Here is a 21,628-nt window from a genome sequence, read left to right on the forward strand (position 1 = left end):
TAACTTATGCTTCTAATTCAAATCACATAATACAATAATTATTAACAATATATTAATGTATTGAACAAATTATATAATGTATGGTCGCCGGTCGGTTTCAGTTTTTGGGTCAGTTTATGGTTCAATTTTACATATTGGATCGACTTTGGTTTTGTGGGTCGGTTACAAACATTCAAACATAACCCACGCGAATCTTTCGGTTTTAAAAAATCCAAATCCAAAACTACGGTTTGAATTTCGTTTCGGTTTTGGTTTTATCGGTTTTTCAGTTTTCGGTTTCAATTTTGTTCGTCCTACTAAATACAAATGTGAAAAATACTAATTATCTTCAGTATTTTATTAATTTAGATTCAGATTTAGTTGGCGTTAAATACATAAATCAAATACAAAATTATCCAAAACTTTATGTATCCCATTTTGAACAATCGGTGACACACTTCCGCTCACTTTTATAAAGCCATTGGATCACTTATTGCGTTATTGGATAGATGCTTTTAAACGAAATGTTCAAGCCTCTATTTGATGCCCCATAAAGCATTTATCCTTTATCGTCCTTTAACGCTGTAGTGTAATTTAGGAATTTTGTGGTATACGTCTACTAGTCAAACACAAAGTAGAAGAAGATGAACTTTTACTTTAAACCATCACAATCATACATTCCAAGTACTTTTGCATGATTACCATACAATCATTTTGCTTTTTGAAACTTATTTAAGATATAACTCATTTTGCTTTTTGAAACTTATTTAAGATATAACTCAATCATTTATTTTGTAAGTATTCTCAATAGTAATGGATATAATAAAGAAGATACCAAGTAATTAAAACAAAAAAAAAAAAAAAACAAGACATACATTCAAAACCATAAGAAACTCATATTAAAAAAGAGTTCGTAGGCCATGTTTGAGAATAATTTAAAAGTTAGTTTATATTTAAAAATATAGTTAATAGCTAAAAATTATGTTTGACGGAATAATTTAAAAATTAGTTGATATTTAGAAATATAGTTAATAACCGAAAAACTAACTGGTAGTTGAAAAAATACATAAATCAATGAAAAATAATTGTTAATTTGGAAAATAAATGTAAAATAACATAAAAAAATACAAAAAAAAAGTTATATATTTTGTCATCTCATATTTTGCCATTGCATCATATTTGTTCTTTAAGCTTTTAAAATGAATATTTTATCAATACATATTGTAAACTGTAAATTAACAGTATTGCATCTATAAAATAAATTATGAAACAATATTTAATAATTTTATACCAAATGATCTTTTAATAGATGGTGTTTATTATAGTTATGATCTAGCATCATACAAATTTATTATGTCTCTTGATAAATAAATAAATAAGTTTGTGAGCATACGTACTTATCGATGAATCTTTTATATTTTTATAAAACATCGAAGTAAAAACAATTATATCTATAACTAAGAATGGGTTTGGCATGGAACTTTTGAAAGTGTTCAAGGCCTTCTAACTTTTAGCGTTTAACAAAATACTCCGTTTCGAACAAAAAACTTTGTTTGTCACTACAAGTTTTTAATGTTTAATTTAAACAAAACGTTTAAAATCTAAAAGTTAACTTTTAACAAAACGCTACCAGCTATCAACTATCAGCTTTCCGCTACCCATTACCCGCTAGTTTTGCCAAATACGCACTAAATAATATAATCACTAACAACGTTAATAATAATAAAAAAAAAATAATAATAATAAAAAAAAAAAAAAACAAAGGGCCTAAAAAGCGGTATCCGGATTTGGCGGAAGGGTGCCCCTCATCCAAATGTTGAGGGTTTAAGTATCGTTGAAGACAAAAATATAGATTTAAAAGTAGACTAATGAGTGTGCGTTAGCCTTTCTAAAAAAAAAATAACCGACATTAAATATTTTATATGTCCAATAATATAATTTTCAATAAATATACAACATAGGGAATGTATTTTATTTATAATCAATAAATGACGTATTTAAGAAATTTTCAAAAAAAAAAACTCCATAAGCTAGTTGAAAAGGTATTTTAAAAGTAGCTTGATAAAAGACTAGTTTATTAAGTATTTATTTGCTTGAAAAACATGACAATTTTTTTTAATTTGCTATTTTTGCATGTTTACTCGTTAAAATCCAACATTTTGTCAAATTTAATGACTTTAACTGTAACATTCCAATTTTCAAGACCAAAAATTTTGTTTTTAATTATGTTACTTATAAAACAGTTTGCTGAAAAATATCATCAATATCATATTAATCCATAAAACCATAATCATATGTCTCAAAAATCATATCATCAATAGTAATAATGTCAGAGTACAATCCCATAGATATTAAAATGCAGAAATCATGTGTGTGTGTGATGCGCTGCTACCGTGTTAGCTCTTTCCCCTTCCACAAAGAGGTACCTGAAACCAAAACTGAAAACCGTAAGCACAAAGCTTAGTGAGTTCCCCCATCATACCACATACCATATACCATATAACAAACATACCTTCAGGCAATTATGTGGTGCCTGACCTACCCATGTCAAGCCGTTATGGGGTGCTTGGATTATCCTGGTCAAGCCATTGTGGGGTGCTTGACTTACCCATGTCAAGCCATTCTGGGGTTTTTGACTTACCCGTCGGTTTATCTTAACCGACTACTGGGGACTATTTCACCCCTACCACTACCACATAATAACATAACATAAATATATTGTTAGGCATGCGTGGGTACTTACTACCCCTTTGGTATCTTTCAACCGGTATCCGGGGACTATTTCACCCCTACTACTACTAACACATATAACAGAGCATCCTAGCACATAAAGCATAACAAATAGTTGCAAACCAGACGATTATCACAAAGACAATCATCTTATACATAATCACCTACTAGTGGACCGACATTGGTGCCTTAGACCCACCTCTACTGGAAGGTAACTCAACTCGTAAAACTGAGTGTCGAATCTCACAGAAAGTGATCTCTAACAGTTGCTTCGATGATCCCGGCTATCATAATCATAATGACACTTAATCAGAATCTATAACACTATTTAGGGTAAAATGACCATTTTACCCCCTTGGCCTAAATTGAACCATTCATAAGGCGCAATGCTAACTTATTAAATCCAATGCACCCATGGCTCATCAAAGGCTCCCTAAGGGCCCACTAATGGCCCAATTTTCTAAATTGGCCCAACCCTTCAAATGGCCTTTTCACAATTCTAATAAGTCCTTAGCCTAAAATGAAATAATCTCGAGTGGCCCAATGTGGCCTAAAAGGCCCAATACTTCAAATTCCAAATTCCCAGGCCCATAACTATACTCCACAGTGGGGCACGAGGCCCAATAGTCCAATAGTCCAGGTCCAGTCCCTTAAGACCCCAAAAGCCCAATATAGCTACTCTGCATGCGCACGCACGGCGTACCTGGCATGTACGCCCAACGTACGTTAGCCTTGACCAAAATGGAGAGTTGACCCAATACGCGCAACGTATTGGCCAGCTTTCTTGGGACTTCATTTGTGACTTAATCCATTAATTCTTTATGCCAAAACGTAGATCCATGTCCTTTAAGACCTCCTAATCCATAAAGTCACAAACTTTATGTGCTTGCAGGAGTGGTTGGGGTCAAAACATGATTTTGGTCCTTTTAACAAGCTTTATGACCATCAAACACTTGCATGGTTGTGGCTTAACCATCAAGGTCCGATTTTTATAACTCTTAGTGCCTCTAAGAGCCTAAAAGGACAGCTCTTATGGTCTGAATTCATTAAGATGCAAGAAGCCTCAACAATGGAGTCCAAAAGTGACCTTAAACACTCCTATAAACACATCTAAGCATGCAATGGTCAAGTTTGGAACTTGATACCTCAAAAGAGTCAGAAATGATGTCAATCTCCTGGATTTACAAGCTCTTTGTGAATCCTCGCTCCGTCTTCAAGCTCCTTTCTCTTCAAAAGCACCAAAACTACACCAAGATACTCTCAAATGGCTTCCAAATCACAACACAAATATATGTTAGGGTTTTTGTGGTGGCTGCATAGAAGTGAGAAGGAGGTTGGACCAAAGGCATAAGGTCCTTTATATAAGGATCAAACCCTAAAAGTTAGGGTTTTAGACTATGCACGTGTACGCTGCACATACCCTTTGGTATGCTGGGCGTATGTGCATGGCCTCCCCACCCTAACCTCTTGAGTACGTTGCGCGTACCTGACATGGTACGACCCACGTAATGCCTTTCTTAGCCCAAATCTTAAAGCCCAACTATCCTGGCCCAAACCAAAAACAGCCCATTGTTCAATAAAATAAATAATATTAATACTGCAAATTCTGACTGTTACATTAATGAACCAGAAATAAAAGACGATAAAACCGAACAATTGTGTCAACCTTAAGGGCATTAATGAACCAAAAATACATAAAAGGGTAAAATTGAAATAAAAGTTGCAAACTTTTAGCTTTAATTGGTTGATGGCCATGAATAGATATGTGGGATGTGTGGATTTTAGTGACCTTGACTCTATTGCTTTTGATTTAGCAACCAGAGAAGACATTCACACCGAGGAGCCTAGTAATGAAGCAACAAATTGGTTGATGACCATGAATAAAGAAATGCAATCATTAGAGAAGAATGAAACATGGGATCTAGTTCCATTACCAAAGGGAGCAAAACCAGTGGGGTGCAAACATATCTTTAAGAAGAAGGAAGGGATACCAGGAGTTGAACCAACTAGGTTCAAAGCAAGGTTGATGACGAAAGGGTTTTCTCAGAAAGAAGGAATTGATTACCACGAGGTGTTTTCACTGGCTTGAAGCATAAGACAATTTGGGTTCTTTTGGCCATGGTGAGTGCATTTGATCTAGAGCTTGAACAACTTGATATGACAATTCATGGGAACTTAGAAGAGAAGATTTATATGTCCCAACCAAAAGGGTTCCTTGATTCTAAGAAGGATTATGTATGTTTTCTAAAAAAATCTCTGCATGGTTTGAAGCAATCTCCAAGATAATGGTACAAGAGATTTGATTCACTCATGATCTCGCATGGCTACACTCGGAACCGGTTTGATAATTATGTATACTCAAAGGAATTGTCACGAGATTCCTACGTATATTTGTTGTTATATGTTGATGATATGCTCATGGTAGCCAAGGACATGGTTGGAATAAATGACTTGAAGGTGATCCTGAAGAATGAGTTTGAGATGAAGGATTTGGAAGCAACAACGAAGATACTGAGGATGGAGATTAAAAGGGATAGAAGAGCAGGGCGATTGTGTATTTCTCAACAAAAGTACATTGAGAAAGTTTTGCAGTCTTTCAACTGTGATTAGTCCAAACCAGTTGGAACTCCTTTGACATCTTACTTTAAACTTGGTCCAAATACTATACCCATAACTAATGAAGAAATGAAGTGCTTGAGTAGGGTTCCTTAATCTAGTGCTATTGGAAGTCTTATGTATACAATGGTCTGTACCATACCTGATTTGGCTCATTCAGTTAGTGTGGTAAACAGGTTTATAAGTAATCCAAGGAAGGCTCATTGAGAAGCTGTCAAGCGGATCATGCAATACTTGAAGGATCGACGGATGTTTGCTTGGTGTATGGAGCTAATACAAAAACTGACTTGGTTGGATATGCTGACTCTAATCATGGAGATGATTTGTTGAATCACAGGTCACGAACATGTTATAGTTTCAATTTGTTCGGATGTGCCATCATTTGGAAGTCAACGTTACAAGATACTATTGCTTTGTCTACAACTGAGTCTGAGCACATGTCTATGATGGAAGGAATAAAGGATGAGATATCGTTATATGAGATTATTCAAAGTCTTGGTCTGAAGGTTGAGAAAATGGTATTGTACTGTGATAGTCAGAGCGCGTTGAAAAACAACTGAATATATATGAATATAAAGTGAACCTAAATGAACATTCATGGAAATAATTGAACAAATGAGACCAATGTTCACGTTCGTTCATTTAACTAAACAAACGAGAATTTGTGGTAATGTTCGTTCATCTATTAATTAAACGAACTTACCATTGAACGGTTCATGAACAGTTCGCTGAACGTTTGGTTCGTTTACAACCATAATTTTTTTTAGAACGACAAATCTACTCTACTCCTAAACTACTCTTAATTCCATCTATGTCTCCAATGAGACTTGGACCCTCAACCTGTAGGAGAAAAGACAACACCCGATACCGTTGGGCATGAAACCTTTTGATTCATTAAAACCTTAATATTTATGGTTCATTAAAGACTTTATGTTCAATATAAATGTTCGATTTTATCTTTTTTTTTGGTTCCTTAAAGTATTTAAATTTGACAGAAATGTTACCATGTAAATCTGTAAAATAATAAATGTGTTTTGTTTTTTTTTTTTTCAAATATCAAACTTTAATGAACTAAAATACACAAAAAGAATAAATGCATAAAACTTAAGACTTTTATGTCGTCTGTCCTGTGTAATTAACTGTATGAAAGAAAAAGAGAAAATTTACATATATTATGAAAAGTCAACGGATCACTTGTTGCTTGACTGCCTAAAATAGAAAGAAAAGTTATAAACGTAATTATTTTATTTTACATTTTGCGATTTAGTTCCGAGATATATAGTGCCCCTGTTTCTGTTTATCGAGAAAATCTAGGGTTCTTTTTGTTCTTAAAATTGCAAGTCATGTAGAGAGCACCGGATCAGATAAACTCAGATACATACCGATGATTTTGTAGCGAAAAAGTCTTCGGTCTTTCAATTGGGTTTCCAACATCCTACATTCTTACAGATTCACCGCTGAATTTCTGTTCATCCCCTTTTTTTGAAACCTAAACTTTGATCATCAGTCGCCATTAAAATCAAGAATGAAGAGAGAACTAGCCTTCGCATTGGAAGCTCGATCTCAGTTCTCTGGCTTCATTGGTCGGACTAGATCTTCGAAAAGTCCACCCCCTCAGTTCACTAAAAGGAAAAGCAAAGAGCGATTGTCCAATGATCGTTCAAAGATTTCGATTGATGAAGTGAATATGAGTAGACGGAGCAAACGGGTTAAAACTTCGATTCCAGATGGCGATTCGATGAATGTCGATAGATCCACAGGCGACGAAGAATCGCTCAAAATGAAAGCAGGTAAGAGCGAAGAAGAATCGGTCGCGGCGGAAGTAGCTATGGTCGAAGAAGCGGCCGATGCTTTAGTAGCCATGGGCGAAAAAGAATCGGCCGCTCCGGAAGTAGTCATGGGCGAAGAAGAATCTGCCGCGCCGGAAGTAGCCATGCGCGAAGAAGAATCTACTGCTGCTGCAGCAGCCAAGGGAGAAGAAGAATCGGCAGCGGTGGAAGCAGACAAGGGTGAAGAACAATCTGCGGCCGTGGAAGCAGATAAGGGTGAAGAAGATGGGACTAGAACAACGAAGAAGGTGTACGTGAAGCGTAAACATAGAAAAGATAAAGTGAATAGCAGTACTCCAAAGAGATTTACGAGATCAGCATTGAAGGAGACGGAGGATAATGTGGAAAAATTGGGGACTCCAACCAGAAAGAATCTAGAATTAAAAATGTCTAAGAAGATTGGATTGAGTAGAGTACCAATTAATATGAGGGAACTTCTTGAGACTGGTCTGCTTGAGGGTTTTCAAGTTTCCTACAATTTCGAGGTATCCTTGCCTACCAATCTATCATAGTTCGTCTTTTGTAGTTTCACTTGTATCTCTTATATGTCTGCATGTGAATTAGAACAAAGTTTTTATATTTCTGTATCTGTTTTGAGCAAATTAAGGTACAAAGGTAGAATATTCAATGAGATTTGATAATCATGCTTTACGAAAGGAATTCATATTAGATTCAGTATAGTTATTTAGGCAGTTAGGGGTCATCCCATCTGTGTAAGTGACCTTTTGGCTTTCTTTAGGAAAGGAATTCATATTAGATTCAGTATAATTATTGGTCCTTACTCCCTCTTTCCAGATATACATGTATACATAGTAGAAATCTGTAAGCTTTAAGCTTAGGGAGTAGTTATGGGTTCATGATTTAGCATCTTTCATAAACATTTAACCAAATTTAATGCAATAATAACATTTAAAACTTTCTTCCTTGTGAAAATCTTTCATGCATAAAAACATTCTTTTGCGAACTCATAGCTACGTGTAAGTAAGCCAAACTACTCAGATATTTGCTAATATGAGGGTCCATGTAAGATTGCCCCATAAGGTCTGATTGCAAGATGTCTTTTTCATTCTGTATCCTTTACTTTATGCTGTGATTCAAAACTTCTAAGCTTCTACTTGTAACTCTTGAGCTATTTCAACTTCTTTAAGAGTATTTATTACTTTGATTTTGTCATATTAATCCTCGTTCGATCAAGCAGTCCATGTATAAATTAATGTGCTTTTCATATTGATAATCTCATAAAAGTTGTCAAGTTTTTAGGTGTGGAAATGATAAATGATTGAACTTTGTCTTTGTTACAGGGAAGTAATCTACAAGGAGTTATCAAAGGTACTGGCATACTGTGTTCTTGCAAGTCATGTAAGGGTACCAAAGTAAGTAATCTTACTTCTAACATAACATGATCATATAAAAGATATAATTTTTTGTAATGGGTTGAAGTTTGACTTTTATTTACTTGTCAAATGGTAGGTTATTGCACCTTCTAAATTTGAGTTTCATGCATGTGACCAATATAGACACGCGATTAAATATATTTGTCTTGAAAACGGGAAAAGCCTCCTTGAACTTCTTGAAATATGTAAATCATCAGCTTTGGAATCTCTAGAAGTAGCTTTTGAGAATGTAATTACTTCATTACCTGTGAAGAAAGTCAAGGAACCTTCCATATGTACAGATTGCAACGGTAAACACTGCCCTAATTGACCTTACTCTCTATACTTTTTTGTGTATTTTTTTTTTCTGAATTTTGGCATTCTTTTTATGATTTACAGGCCCAATTGAATCATCTTCTACTGAAAATATATTAAAATGTGACACTTGCTTAAATCAGAAGATTCAAAATCAGAATCAGAAACAGGAACAAGTGGTGGCCCTTGCTGCAACCAATGTGGAAGTGGAAGATAGGTGTGTATTATTTTGACACGTGTATCTTTACAACATTTTGCTTATACATGCATGTTACTTTTAGTATTTATTGATCTATCTTAATTTTTGACAACTCTAATGTTCATATTTGGACATGTTACTTGGTTTTTAGGAAAATATTAATGTCTAATCTATTTACTTTTAGGCCATCAAGTCCAGTACTGAAGGCCATTACAAATACCGAGTTGCCAGTTTTATCAGAAAAAAAGAGAGGAAGAGGGAGACCAAGGAAGTAAGTATTTGTTTTCTGAATATAACGTTTAACTTGTAGCTATTTATGACAGATATATGATGCGACTTATTTCAGGTCAGATTCAGTTCTCAATTCACCTAAAAGTGCTAAAAGTGGTAAATTATCACGAAGTAAGATAAAAGACAAGATACTAAAAAAGTTCAGGTCACCAAGGTCAACTTCTGTACAAAAGCCACCCGGGAGTGCTTTCTCTTCACAACAGAAGAGTGGAAAAAAGCTAACAATAAAGTTAGATTCTAATCCCAATAAAATTAATTCCTTCCAATTGTTTGTAGTAAAAATGTAAAATAACTTTTGTTGATATGCAGGAATCAGCAGTTGCATTGGCCTGTTTTTGAGGAAGGAGGTTTACCTGATGGAACTGAACTAACTTATGTTTCTCATGGAAAGGTGATAGTTTTCTTTTTTTTTTTTTATATTTGTTAACATCATATCATTTTCTTGAAAAAAAAATCTGACATTCTTTTGTTAACAGAAACTTCTAGATGGTTATAAGTTAGGCCATGGAATATTCTGTTCATGCTGCAAGACTGAGGTATATATATGTATTTTCCATTTTGACCCTGTATGTTTTTTTTTTAAATTTTAAAAATTCAATAACATTTTTACATCCATGAACAGATCAGCGCCTCACAATTTGAAGCCCATGCTGGTTGGCCTACACGCAAAAAACCGTGAGTTTTTTTTTTTTTTTTTTTTTTTACATATGTTTCCTTCTATTTTTGTTGTTAAGAGAGTAAATTACCTTTTTGGATCCATGAATAAGTTTTTTATATAAATGTTGACAGATATGAAAACATTTACATCTCAAATGGAGTATCTCTCCATGAATATGCTGTTTCTTTAAAGAGAGCCGAAAACAAAAAATGTCCTGTGAAGTTTAATGATGACTTGTGTAGAATTTGTTGGGATGGTGGAAATCTGTTGCTTTGTGATGGATGCCCTAGGTCCTTCCATAAAGGTCAGTTTTTAATTTTTATAGAAAAAACAAAGATCAAATATTTACAATGAATTAATCAAATATGTTTTTTTTTGGTTGATACATACAGAATGTACTGATGAAAAGGAGATCCCACAAGGAAAATGGTATTGCAGATTTTGTAAACAGGCAATGAAAGTTGGTGAAGATAGTGAAAATGCTACAGTAGCTGGAAGAGTTGAAGGGATTGATCTTATTGAACAGATAACAAAACGTTGCATTCGTATAGTCAAAACCCCAGAAAACATTGATCTTGTTGCATGTGTTTTATGCAGGTAACATTAACATTTAACAAACACTCTTTGCAAAATAGAAAAAAAATGATTATTCATTTGAGGGACTGTTTTTGTAATTTACTCTTCTCATTATAATGTTATGATGTTATTGTTTGCAGAGGACATGATTTCAGCAAAAACGTATTCAATGAACGAACTGTTATAGTTTGTGATCAGGTAACTAAGTTTGAATTTATGTGTAAATTAGGGTAGGTTTAGGTTTATGATCCACTAATTATTATACATTGTTTTAATGACATTGTCAGTGCGAAAGAGAATACCATATCGGGTGTCTAAGGGAACAAAAAATGGCTGATTTGGAGGTGTGTATATTAATTTTATATATACTTATTTCATTGTAAAAGAAATGGGTTGATATTTTATTATTGTTTATAGGCATTGCCAAAAGGGAAGTGGTTTTGCAGGACAGATTGTGAGAGAATTCATTCTGTTTTGCAAAATTTGTTGACTAAAGAAGCAGAGATTGTTGATGATGACCTGTTGACTTTTGTGAGGGAAAAGCAAAAGGAGAAGGAGGAGAAGGAGAAGGCCGAGAAGGAGAAGGAAAAGGAAAAGGAGGAGGGGGACAAGGATAATAATGTAATTTCTGACGAGGACAAGGAGAAGGACAAGAATGTAATTTTGGACAAGGAGAAGGAGAAGGAGAAGAATGTAATTTCTGGTGAGGACAAGGATGTAATTTCTGAAATGAAATTTGTGCTTTTAAGTGGGAAGAATGCGACCCGTGAAAACAGACCGATGCTTACGCAAACAATAAATATTTTTCATGTGAGTTTGTTACTACTTTGCTATAATCATAACTGCTTACATCTTTTCTTTTTATGATTTACCATTTTTTTATTATATTTATATAATAGGAAGGGTTTGACCCTATTATTGATGCAACAAGTGGGCGGGATTTTATTCCATCGATGGTGTATGGGTAAGCAGTAATCGAACATTTATTAATAAATTTCTCCCTTTTTTATTTAATAATCTAATACACACACTCTCTCTCATCTTAACAGAAGGAAAATTTGGAGTCAAGATTTTGCAGGGATGCTTTGTGCCATATTGACTATAGAGTAAGGCCATTCTTTCTTTTTGTGCTTTTGAATCATTAAAAACGTAGTAATTTACAACAAGTGTACCTAATTTTTGTAATTTTGTTTTTTAATTTTAATTTTGGGATCTAGTTGTATAGTTTCATTTCCGATTTTGGGACTTTTCTCAGACAGTGTTTAAGTTCGGTTAAGCTATCTATACATACGAGGGTAGTTTGGTCATTTGTGTTTATGTTTTTAATTTTATTAAAGAGGTGTTCCCACCACCATGGATCTCCACCTCAATTAATAATATACTATAAAGAGAAATGACCAAGCTTCCCTCTTGTGTGAAGTTGAGAACACGTTCCAAAATTGACTCAGGGACCAATGCAATGCAATGTTAGAATTTACTGAAAGCATAATGGTATGTATGTATAAAAAAAAATATAATTTGATGTTTTAAATGTGCAAACAGCTCAAATGTAGTAAGTGCGGGGACTCTACGAGTTTTTGGACAAGACATTGCTGAACTTCCAATAGTTGCTACAAGTAAATGCAACCAGGGGAAGGTACCCTATCTAAATATAAATATAATTTCACATCACTTGTTACTTACTACTGCTGACGTGGCATTTGATTTTTATTTATTTTGTGTTTTTTGATTGGCAGGGATACTTTCATGTATTGTTTAGCTGCATTGAGAGATTACTTTCATCTTTAAATATAAAGAAGCTTGTGCTTCCAGCTGCAGACGAAGCTAAATCCATATGGACCAAATTAGGCTTCCAAACAATAGAACCAGAAGAGGTAGATTTTATCATAAAAGTCTATTAGTATTTTATTTGGATTAATTTTAAAATATAAATACTTATTTTTTGGGGTGGGGGGTCAACAGCTTGGTGACTTGAGGAGAAGATGCTCGGCTATGATGACATTCAAAGGCACATCCATGCTACAAAAGGATCTTACTGCCAAACCTCAAAATGGTGGCCAGGATAATAAGGTTGATGGTGATGTTCAAAAAGTGGATAATATAGGTGATGTTGATATTCAAAAAGTCGGTGGGGAATAGTGGGGGGAGAAAGGAGGAAACTTTTTTTTTTTTTTTTTTTTTTTTTTTTTTGGTGGAGAAGGAAGGTTGTTGTTGATGATTATAGTTGGTTTTAGACAGAGACTACATATAGAGTAATCTATGGAAGAAGTTATGTGTTTTTTTTTTTTTTTTTGTGTGGGCAAATTGTTCAAAGTGATAAATATATATATTGGCTCATGGTTTATGATGTTTTTAGTGGTTGGTCTTTGTACATTTCCCGTATGTATGTGTGTGTTGTGTTCTTTTGGTACATATGTATTATTTGTTTTGCTTTATTGTCTTATTAGTTTGTTTTGTGTAATCTTTACTTCAAGGAAAGTTGAAAGGTAATTGCTATCAGCGTTTCAAAAGATAACTTCATTTTTTATACTGACGAATCTGAAATATAGACTATATCTAGAATAAACTATGGAAATGGTCCTTATGATATGTCAAAAGGTTTATATTTAGTCAAGCTGTTTCATTTGTTACAAGAATTGTCTGTAAGTTATAGTCTTGTTGCATGTTTGGTCCCTTAACCGTTTAAATTAACATGACATCCGTTAAGTCCATTGCTAAGTGTTCAGTCGTTCCAAAAAGAGTATATCTGCATTTAGTATTTACCCTTGTCTACTCCAATTCCTTATCTCATTCAGCGGTTTATCTTAAGGTTTGGGTAGAGATGGATGCAAACAAGGTCAATATGGTCATTTATAGTAAAATGAATTAACGGGTGTATCCTTAAGTTAGATAGCCAAGTGAACAAACACGCAAAAAAAAAAAAAAAAAAAACCTTTTAAGGACCATCTATGCAACAAATGAAACATTCAGACTACATCCATAACTTTTGAGGAACATTAATGCAAAACATTTAGACGAAATCCATAACTTTTGAGGACCATTTACGCAACAAATGAGAAACGTAGGGTTAATTTAATAAAGAATCAAACACTACGATCTAACCACATAACCATACATGCATGTTCATGTCTAAATATAGGATTGTACATAAACTGAAAATAAATGTTCATGTCTAAACATATATATGTTCATGTAGGTTCAGTTATAAATAATACCCATATTTAGACATAAACATGTGTGATTAGGTCGTATAATTTAGTATATATGTGTTGACCGAACTCTATTACATACGCCATTTCAATAATTTGCTCTTAAATCTATAATACACAAAGGTTTTTGCTATATTTTTTTGTAATTTGCCAAATAGACAAAACTTTCACCCACTCGCTCACCTTTCATCATGGTCTTATAAAACCTCTGGTCTCTTATCTTGGCGTGTGGACCATTCTTCCTCCATTTGCCGCCCTTGTTCCAATTCTTTTTCCATCCCTTAACTCCCAAGCGAATCCTCACTCTTTAAATTAACAAATCATTAATTTAATCGAGACCACTTTTCCATTATGGGCAAAAACATATCCCAATCGAAAATAGTGTTAAAAAGTAACATGTAAATACAATAAATAGTGCATAAAAGATAACACGTAAAATCTTTCACATGATAAGTGGCTACTAATTGGCCGATATATATCTTTTCTTAAACACTATTCACAACCTCTAAACGCTTTCACTTCAATCACATCCATGGTAGATCTTATCTGTCTTGTAATAATTTGAAGGTCATAAGTTCATTTCTTCTAAGGTAATCATATGCTGAATAATGTTTAAGTAACATGCTTTAAACGAGACATAAGTGCTTGAGTGCTGGAAAAAACAAGTCCTCATTAAGCACAACACATTGTAAAGGCATATATGTATAATATCTTAAACAATGCTTTTTCCTCTATGTATATATAACAATACGTACCTTGTATATACCCCCACAACAATTCTTAATCTCACAATCCTTTAATCCAAAAAAATGAACACCAATTCAAGAACCATATTCTTTTGGATATCTGTCACTACCATTGCTCTTCTTTCCATCATACTTTCTTTCTACAACACTAACTCAACCATAACTACTGCCATCTCTTTACCTGGCTTTCAAGTCACTTTTATCAAAAGGGTCGTTGAGAATAGTGGAATTTATGAGTTATTCTCTTTCATAACCCAAATCTCCGGTCATCACCATCATCACCACCACCACCATCATCACCACCATCATCACCAGAAGGCCACCTGTGTCAACAAGTGGAACTCTTGTCTTGTATCAGAATACCGGGTGTCACTTGTTTTGACCGTTGACCAAGAGGGTTGTGGGAACTTCAGCAGTTTACAACAGGCAGTTGATGCTGTTCCTGATTCTAGCGTTGGTGCGACTCTTATCATTCTTGATTCAGGAACATACAGGTAATTAATGTTTATGTTTTCATGATCATGAGATCTTTTGTGAAGTTGTGTACAATCTAAAAAGAAAGAAAATGTACATGTTATTGTTATCGAAGGGAGAAAGTGACAGTGAACCAGAGTAAAAGCAATTTGATAATTCAAGGCCAGGGTTATCTCAACACAGAGATCACATGGAACGACACTGCAAATTCAACTGGAGGCACTGTTTACAGCTCGACAGTTTCCATTTTTGCTCAAAAGTTCACTGCTTACAACATCAGCTTCAAGGTAATTCATGCAAATAAATCATTTTTTTTTTTTTAAATCTTTTTGGAAATCGATCACGTGGTTGAATTGTTATTCGATCATTGGAAAATAAGAACACAGCTCCTCCCCCAAACCAAGGCGCAGTTGGAGGACAAGCATTGGCACTAAGAATTGCAGGTGATCAAGCAGCTTTTTATGGGTGTGGGTTTTATGGAGCTCAAGATACTCTTCATGATGATCGAGGAAGACATTACTTCAAAGAGTGTTTCATTGAAGGATCGATAGATTTTATTTTCGGAAATGGTAGATCACTTTATGAGGTAAGTAATCGTTTCTTCAAGAAAACATAATTAATGAACTTAAATTATGGGTTTTGACGTTTAATAATCGATCGATATATACCTTCTTCTTTCAGGATTCTACACTGAACTCCATAGCCAGTGATGCCACGAATGATGGTGGGATTACCGGAGCAATAACAGCACAAGGGAGGAGCTCCGAGAATGAAAAAACCGGGTTTTCGTTTGTGTCTTGTAGAATAGGAGGAAGTGGTAGGGTTTGGCTTGGAAGGGCGTGGGGTCCTTATGCAACTGTGGTGTTCTTGAAAACCTACATGTCTCAAGTTGTTTCTTCTGATGGATGGAATGACTGGAGAGATTCCTCTAGAGACCAGTTATGTCTAATTTAGTCTTTTCACCCATATACTAAAATGATATGAATTATATAGAGTTAGTCGTAACGTTTAAATGCATTTTCAGGACTGTTTTTTATGGAGAATATGGGTGCTCGGGTCCTGGAGCAAATAGCACATCTAGGGTCTCATATGCAAAACAACTAAGTGCAGAAGAAGCGAATCCATTCATGGATATCTCCTTCATTGATGGAAAGGAATGGTTATCAGAGTCAAAGTTGGTCAACACCATTTAAGACAAGTCGTAAACGTTATTAATATAGTGGTGTTAATACGACATGCAGTAATAAGCGATCGAGGATTACAGAACAAGTGAGAGACATCCATCAATTTATTAATAAAGTAGTTTCATATCATATTGTTCATATCACGTCAGCGTTTTTTTTTTGTTGGGTGAAACAAAATCATTACTTAGATATTGTTGATAATGATATTGCATACCCAAAGATCAGTAACGAATTTGATACATTAACATAATTTATAAAATAATTTCTGCTACTCTCGTTTTTGTCATGACTTAAATTGCATCGGTCAATCTGCCCAGTAACAAAAGTAAAACATTAGGTATCCATAGTATATTAAATTTTATAAAGTTTAATACATTTCTACATTATTATTTTATCTTTTATACAACTATACTATTTTTTCCACCGCAATGCATTTGAATTTTATAAAAATTCAATGGAATATATTTTAAACATAAAAAAGTAATATTTTTCAATTCAAATTCAGTAACCATTAAACTCTTTATGTATTGAATGCAAATATGACATCTCGTTATAATTAAGTTTAATCCATTTAAATAAATAGTCTTTCTTTCTCATTCAACTCTTCCATTTGTGCATCCTTTATAAATAGTCTTTCTTTCTTATTATATAAAAGTTCATAACATGTATTTTATATAGACCAAGATTGTATTCATAAGTAGAAACATTAACCATAATTAATTTTTGTTGATGCAAACCATATAAATTAAGACGAAAATATCTCAATTACAAAAGAAGAAAAAAAAACATTATTATGATTTACGACTAAAGGCTTAAGATCACAAATGGAATATCATAAGGGTAACATGTCTAATTGATGATGAATAGATGAAGTGATGATGCTTTATGAGGCTTTGTACAACTTGCAATACTTGATTTCATATTGAATAGACAAATTTTTCATTTTCGAAACGAGCTTGATGTACCATATTAAATTGGGAAGCACAAATTATCGTATATGAAGAAAAATTGTTGTGTACGGATCAACTCCTATTAAATTAGATAGAGACTAATTAATCACATAAAAAAATAGAGGTGAATTTGATACCGGAACCGGATTGAACCTATTGGTAGCAAAACCGATTGGGGTCAAATGTAAGAAACAAATACCAAACCGATTAAGGGTATACAATACCAAGTTCAAGTTTTCGTTACCAATCCCATGTTATATTCGAATATGCATAATACAACTTTCAAAACAATAAGTACAAACTGGAACATGTTTTCTGAAGCGAACCGGTACGTCATTAACACATGCAAAATTCGTATAACTTCTGGTGAAGTGTTATCTAGTTTCATATAGTTGAGGTTTTGTATATCTAGACTTAAATTTTCTCGCTTTTACATTTCTACCAATAGTTTGGAATACCTTGAAAACCTCTATTCTTCCTCTTTCATCTACACCTCCACACTAAATGCTACACCAAAGGTAACTTTTTGTTATATATTTAAGTATTGATTCTTGTTTCTTGAGCATTGCTTTTGTTTTAATTTTGAATTTTGGGGTTTTTATAATGCCATTGAAGGAGACAAACAAAATGGAGAAGCTACGAAGGAACGTAATGGTCATTTTTATAAATTTAACAACCCCATATTCATAGAAACTCATCAACTAAACGGATTGTCTGTAACTTATAAAATAAAGCAAAAAAGTTTGAAATCAAGAAATTGAAGGATTATTTTGTAAATGTGAAAATATCAACATAGCAAGTATTAACATTAACATTAAAATGATACAGTCTATTAATGCATATGCTGTAAATGTCTTCTAATGTGTTGATAGATTAATTGGTCTGTTGAATTATTGTCAGTGTTTTAAACCCCCCAATTTGAATGGTAATTTGTTTACTTTTCAAGAATCTACATTTTTCCAAATTTTTACATCCGTATGAGACCAAAAGTCTCTTTTCAAAACTGGAAATTTCTTAGAAAACCACTAACAGCAAAGATGCATCAATCAAAACCCAGATCAAGAACCAAGATTCTCCTCTATAAAAATGAAAGAATTTATCACTTCAAACCAATACTTCATCAATCCTCCATCTTCATGAGAATTGGACAATGGCTTCGGAATCCATCAACCAGCTTCACTTCCTCTTGATTCCCTTACTAGCCCCTGGCCACACCATCCCCATGATCGACATCGCCAAACTGCTTGCACAGCGATCCAATGTCAAGGTCACCATTGTCACCACACCCATCAACGCCATTCGATACAGCCCTACCCTTCAAGACCACATCAACTCCGGACTCCCCGTGCGTTTCCTTGAACTCCCATTTCCGGCGGCTGAGGCTGGACTACCGGAGGGATGCGAAAGCGCCGATGCTTTACCTGGTCTACATCTACTCCCAAACTTTTCCGTTGCAGTTGACATGTTACAAGAAAGACTCGAACAACGTTTTGATTCTCTGGAGCCTCGGCCTAGCTGTATTATATCCGATAAATACATGCTCTGGACTGCGGATACCGCGATCAAATATCAAATACCCAGAATCATATTTGATGGTATGAGTTGCTTCAAACAGGTGTGTACTCATTATCTTTACGCCTCCAAGGTGCTCGATGATTTGCCTGACTCAGAACCTTTCGTTCTCCCTGGATTACCTGATCGTATTGAGATAACCAGAGCACAACTCCCGCCCGAATTCAACCCTAGTCCTTTCGCTTCACCTGAGCATCTTGAAAAAGTAAGAGAAATCGAGTCAAAAGCTTCCCTTAATTACGGGATAGTAATCAATAGCTTTGAGGAGTTAGAGCAAGAATACGTCAACGAACTCAAGAAGCTAAAAGGAGGTAAAGTCTGGTGTCTAGGACCTTTATCACTATCAAACAATAACGATTTGAGTAAAACCCTAAGAGGAAATAGCACCTCATCAATCGATGATCATCATTGCTTGAAGTTTCTCGATTCCAAAAAACCCAAATCTGTAATCTACGCCTGCTTCGGTAGCAGCAGTCAGGTTATCCCTGCACAACTGATCGAGCTAGGTTTAGGGCTAGAAGGATCTAATCACCCATTCATATGGGTGATTAGAGCAGGTGATAGAGCTAAAGAACTCGAAGAATGGATGACACAAAATGGATTTGAAGAAAGAATAAAAAACAGGGGGTTAATAATCAGAGACTGGGCTCCACAACTCCTAATCTTATCACACCCTTCAATTGGAGGGTTCTTGACTCACTGTGGATGGAATTCGATTCTTGAAGGAGTTTCTGCTGGAATCCCATTGATAACTTGGCCTCAGTTTGCTGAGCAGTTTCTGAACGAGAAGTTAGTGGTTGAAGTGTTGCGAATTGGTGTGAGTGTTGGAGCTAAAGTTATGGTGCATTGGGGTGAGGAAGATCGGTTTGGGGTTACAGTGAAGAGTGAGGAGGTGAAGAAGGCGATAGAGAAAGTAATGGTTGATGGGATTGAAGGAAATGAGAGAAGAAAGAGAGTTAAAAAACTTGGAATGAAGGCAAATAAAGCAATAGAAGATGGAAGCTCTTCTTACCTCAACTTGTCACTACTTATACATGATGTTACACAACTTGCAAAAATTAAATTGAACTTTTAAATATTTATGGTGCTTTATTTGTCGTGTATTCGATTGTAGCGTACAAAATATCTTAAATAACTTTAGTATTCTTTGCTAATAATTGATGAATAACATCTTGAATCATCAAAGTCATGTTGACATGAGAAGACCCACCTTCTTCCATAGCTCTCTTCGCCATTTCTCCAAATTCTCTAGCTCTCTTTCTTCTTACTTCTCCTTCTCTTTCTTTCTCCATTACCATTTCAACACACAACTTTATGTTTTCCTTCTTCACCAACTTATCTTTCTCTCCAACCTCAATGTTTACACTCACTCCAACTTTCAACACATCTACAATAAATCTTTCATTCAAAAACTGATCCGCAAATTGTGGCCACGTAATCATCGGAATCCCAGCAGAAACACCTTCAAGAGTCGAGTTCCAACCACAATGTGTTACAAAACCACCAACGGCTATATGGGACAATATCAACACTTGTGGGGCCCAACCACGGATAATTAAACCTCTACCTTTTACTCTCTCTTCATATCCTTCTGATAACCATCTTTCCGATTCCTCTGTTGTGTTTCTTATACACCAAATAAAGCTTACTTTTGATAACTCCAATCCTAACCCAATCTCAAACATTTGCTCTGTGGTAATGCTTGACATACTTCCTAAACAAACAAAGATTACAGATCCTTGTTCTTTCGTGTCAAGCCACTTTAAGCAATCGTGTTCATCGATTCCAGCTTTGTTTCCTCTCTCAGCTAAATCAAGGAAGCTTCTGTTATGTAAAGAAACAGGGCCTATACACCATACTTTTTTCTTTTTTGCCTTTGAGAGTTCTTCAACGTAGTTAGGCTCCAACTCCTCGAAACTGTTAACCACAATTCCATCTGCAGCTTCTTCTGCAACTTCCATTCGTTGAAAGAAATCCACCATCTCCTTCGTCTCTCTTTTCCCCCAACTTGAAGCCTGTGCTTTTGTAACTTGAATCCGGTCGGTGATTCCGGGTATGATGAAGTAATCGGAGTCGGATTCGACTTCGTTTAGTATATTGGTATTCATTACAATGTGTAAGCATAAGAACGTGAAGCATCCAGGTCCATGGAAAACGAGTCTTGGAATACCTAACCTTTGAGCTAAATCGGTTGTCCATGGGAATTGGTTGTCGGAGATGATGCAGCTTGGAGCGGGAGTTAGTCGTCGGAGAAGGTTTTCCGTCGGTTGTTCTAGCATGTCCATGGCGGCGTACATTTTGACAAAGAGATCGAATGAAGGAATCATGTCGAAATTTTCGCATCCTTCTGGCAATCCAACTTCAGATAATGAGAGTTGGAGCTCGAGCACTTGGATCTTGAGATTAGCTTCGATTGCCCGGGCGATGGCTGACCGGAAACGATTGGCGTTGACTGGAGTTGTGATAATAGTGACGGTGGCGTGGCGGTGGGCTAGGATTCGAGCAATGTCCACCATGGGTATCATGTGGCCTTGCTGCATTAGAGGAATCAAGACGAAGTGAAGATCTTTGGAAGCCATTGGAGTTGCAGAAGATGAGGAAATGAGTTTCCTGAATCATTGAAGATGGTCTGGATACTTGTAGGAAGTGGTAATGACGTTAGCATTGACATCATATATTTGCGCAACACTGCTTTATGCTTGATCAATACGTTTGGACATTTTAACCCAAGAGTATATATTCAATGTATACAAATATTTAAAATATTTTATTAAAAAACATAAATTATTATTATTATAATGAGCGGCTGATATGCATATGAAACCCAAGTACACGAATTTTGACTCCTGTTAAATTGCAAGAGCATAGATATTTGTATTTTTTTTAAGAAAACATTATATAAAGCCTAGCAAAGTATAACTTCAACA

General features: G+C 34.9%; 4 protein-coding genes across 4 annotated transcripts; 3 read left to right on the forward strand and 1 right to left on the reverse strand.

The window, feature by feature from the left end:
• Positions 1–6,586: 6,586 nt before the first annotated feature.
• LOC111913166 (uncharacterized) lies at positions 6,587–13,027 on the forward strand. The gene is made up of 19 exons (XM_023908895.3): positions 6,587–7,639; positions 8,456–8,527; positions 8,625–8,838; positions 8,927–9,059; positions 9,226–9,312; positions 9,388–9,561; positions 9,642–9,723; positions 9,809–9,868; positions 9,955–10,007; positions 10,122–10,294; positions 10,383–10,587; positions 10,707–10,764; positions 10,854–10,910; positions 10,984–11,376; positions 11,466–11,530; positions 11,616–11,672; positions 12,109–12,202; positions 12,303–12,440; positions 12,529–13,027. Exons 1-19 carry the CDS (start codon positions 6,851–6,853, stop codon positions 12,703–12,705), a joined length of 3,081 nt encoding a protein of 1,026 aa, XP_023764663.1. The 5' UTR covers positions 6,587–6,850; the 3' UTR covers positions 12,706–13,027.
• Positions 13,028–14,307: 1,280 nt separating this feature from the next.
• Positions 14,308–16,451, forward strand: LOC111913165 (probable pectinesterase 15). Its single transcript, XM_023908894.3, has 5 exons — positions 14,308–15,015; positions 15,111–15,282; positions 15,375–15,581; positions 15,677–15,933; positions 16,020–16,451. The coding sequence occupies exons 1-5, from the start codon at positions 14,585–14,587 to the stop codon at positions 16,186–16,188; spliced, it is 1,236 nt and encodes a 411-aa protein (XP_023764662.1). The 5' UTR covers positions 14,308–14,584; the 3' UTR covers positions 16,189–16,451.
• Positions 16,452–18,046: 1,595 nt separating this feature from the next.
• Positions 18,047–21,428, reverse strand: LOC111913164 (UDP-glycosyltransferase 73E1). The gene is made up of 2 exons (XM_023908893.3): positions 19,912–21,428; positions 18,047–18,897 (listed from the first exon to the last, which is right to left on the reverse strand). The coding sequence occupies exons 1-2, from the start codon at positions 21,278–21,280 to the stop codon at positions 18,872–18,874; spliced, it is 1,395 nt and encodes a 464-aa protein (XP_023764661.2). The 5' UTR covers positions 21,281–21,428; the 3' UTR covers positions 18,047–18,871.
• LOC111913162 (UDP-glycosyltransferase 73C6-like) lies at positions 18,280–19,904 on the forward strand. Its single transcript, XM_023908891.2, has one exon. It carries the CDS (start codon positions 18,280–18,282, stop codon positions 19,774–19,776), a length of 1,497 nt encoding a protein of 498 aa, XP_023764659.1. The 3' UTR covers positions 19,777–19,904.
• Positions 21,429–21,628: the final 200 nt, after the last annotated feature.

This window comes from Lactuca sativa, chromosome 1 (genome assembly GCF_002870075.4).
Source record: "Lactuca sativa cultivar Salinas chromosome 1, Lsat_Salinas_v11, whole genome shotgun sequence".
NCBI classification, from domain to species: Eukaryota; Viridiplantae; Streptophyta; class Magnoliopsida; order Asterales; family Asteraceae; genus Lactuca; species Lactuca sativa.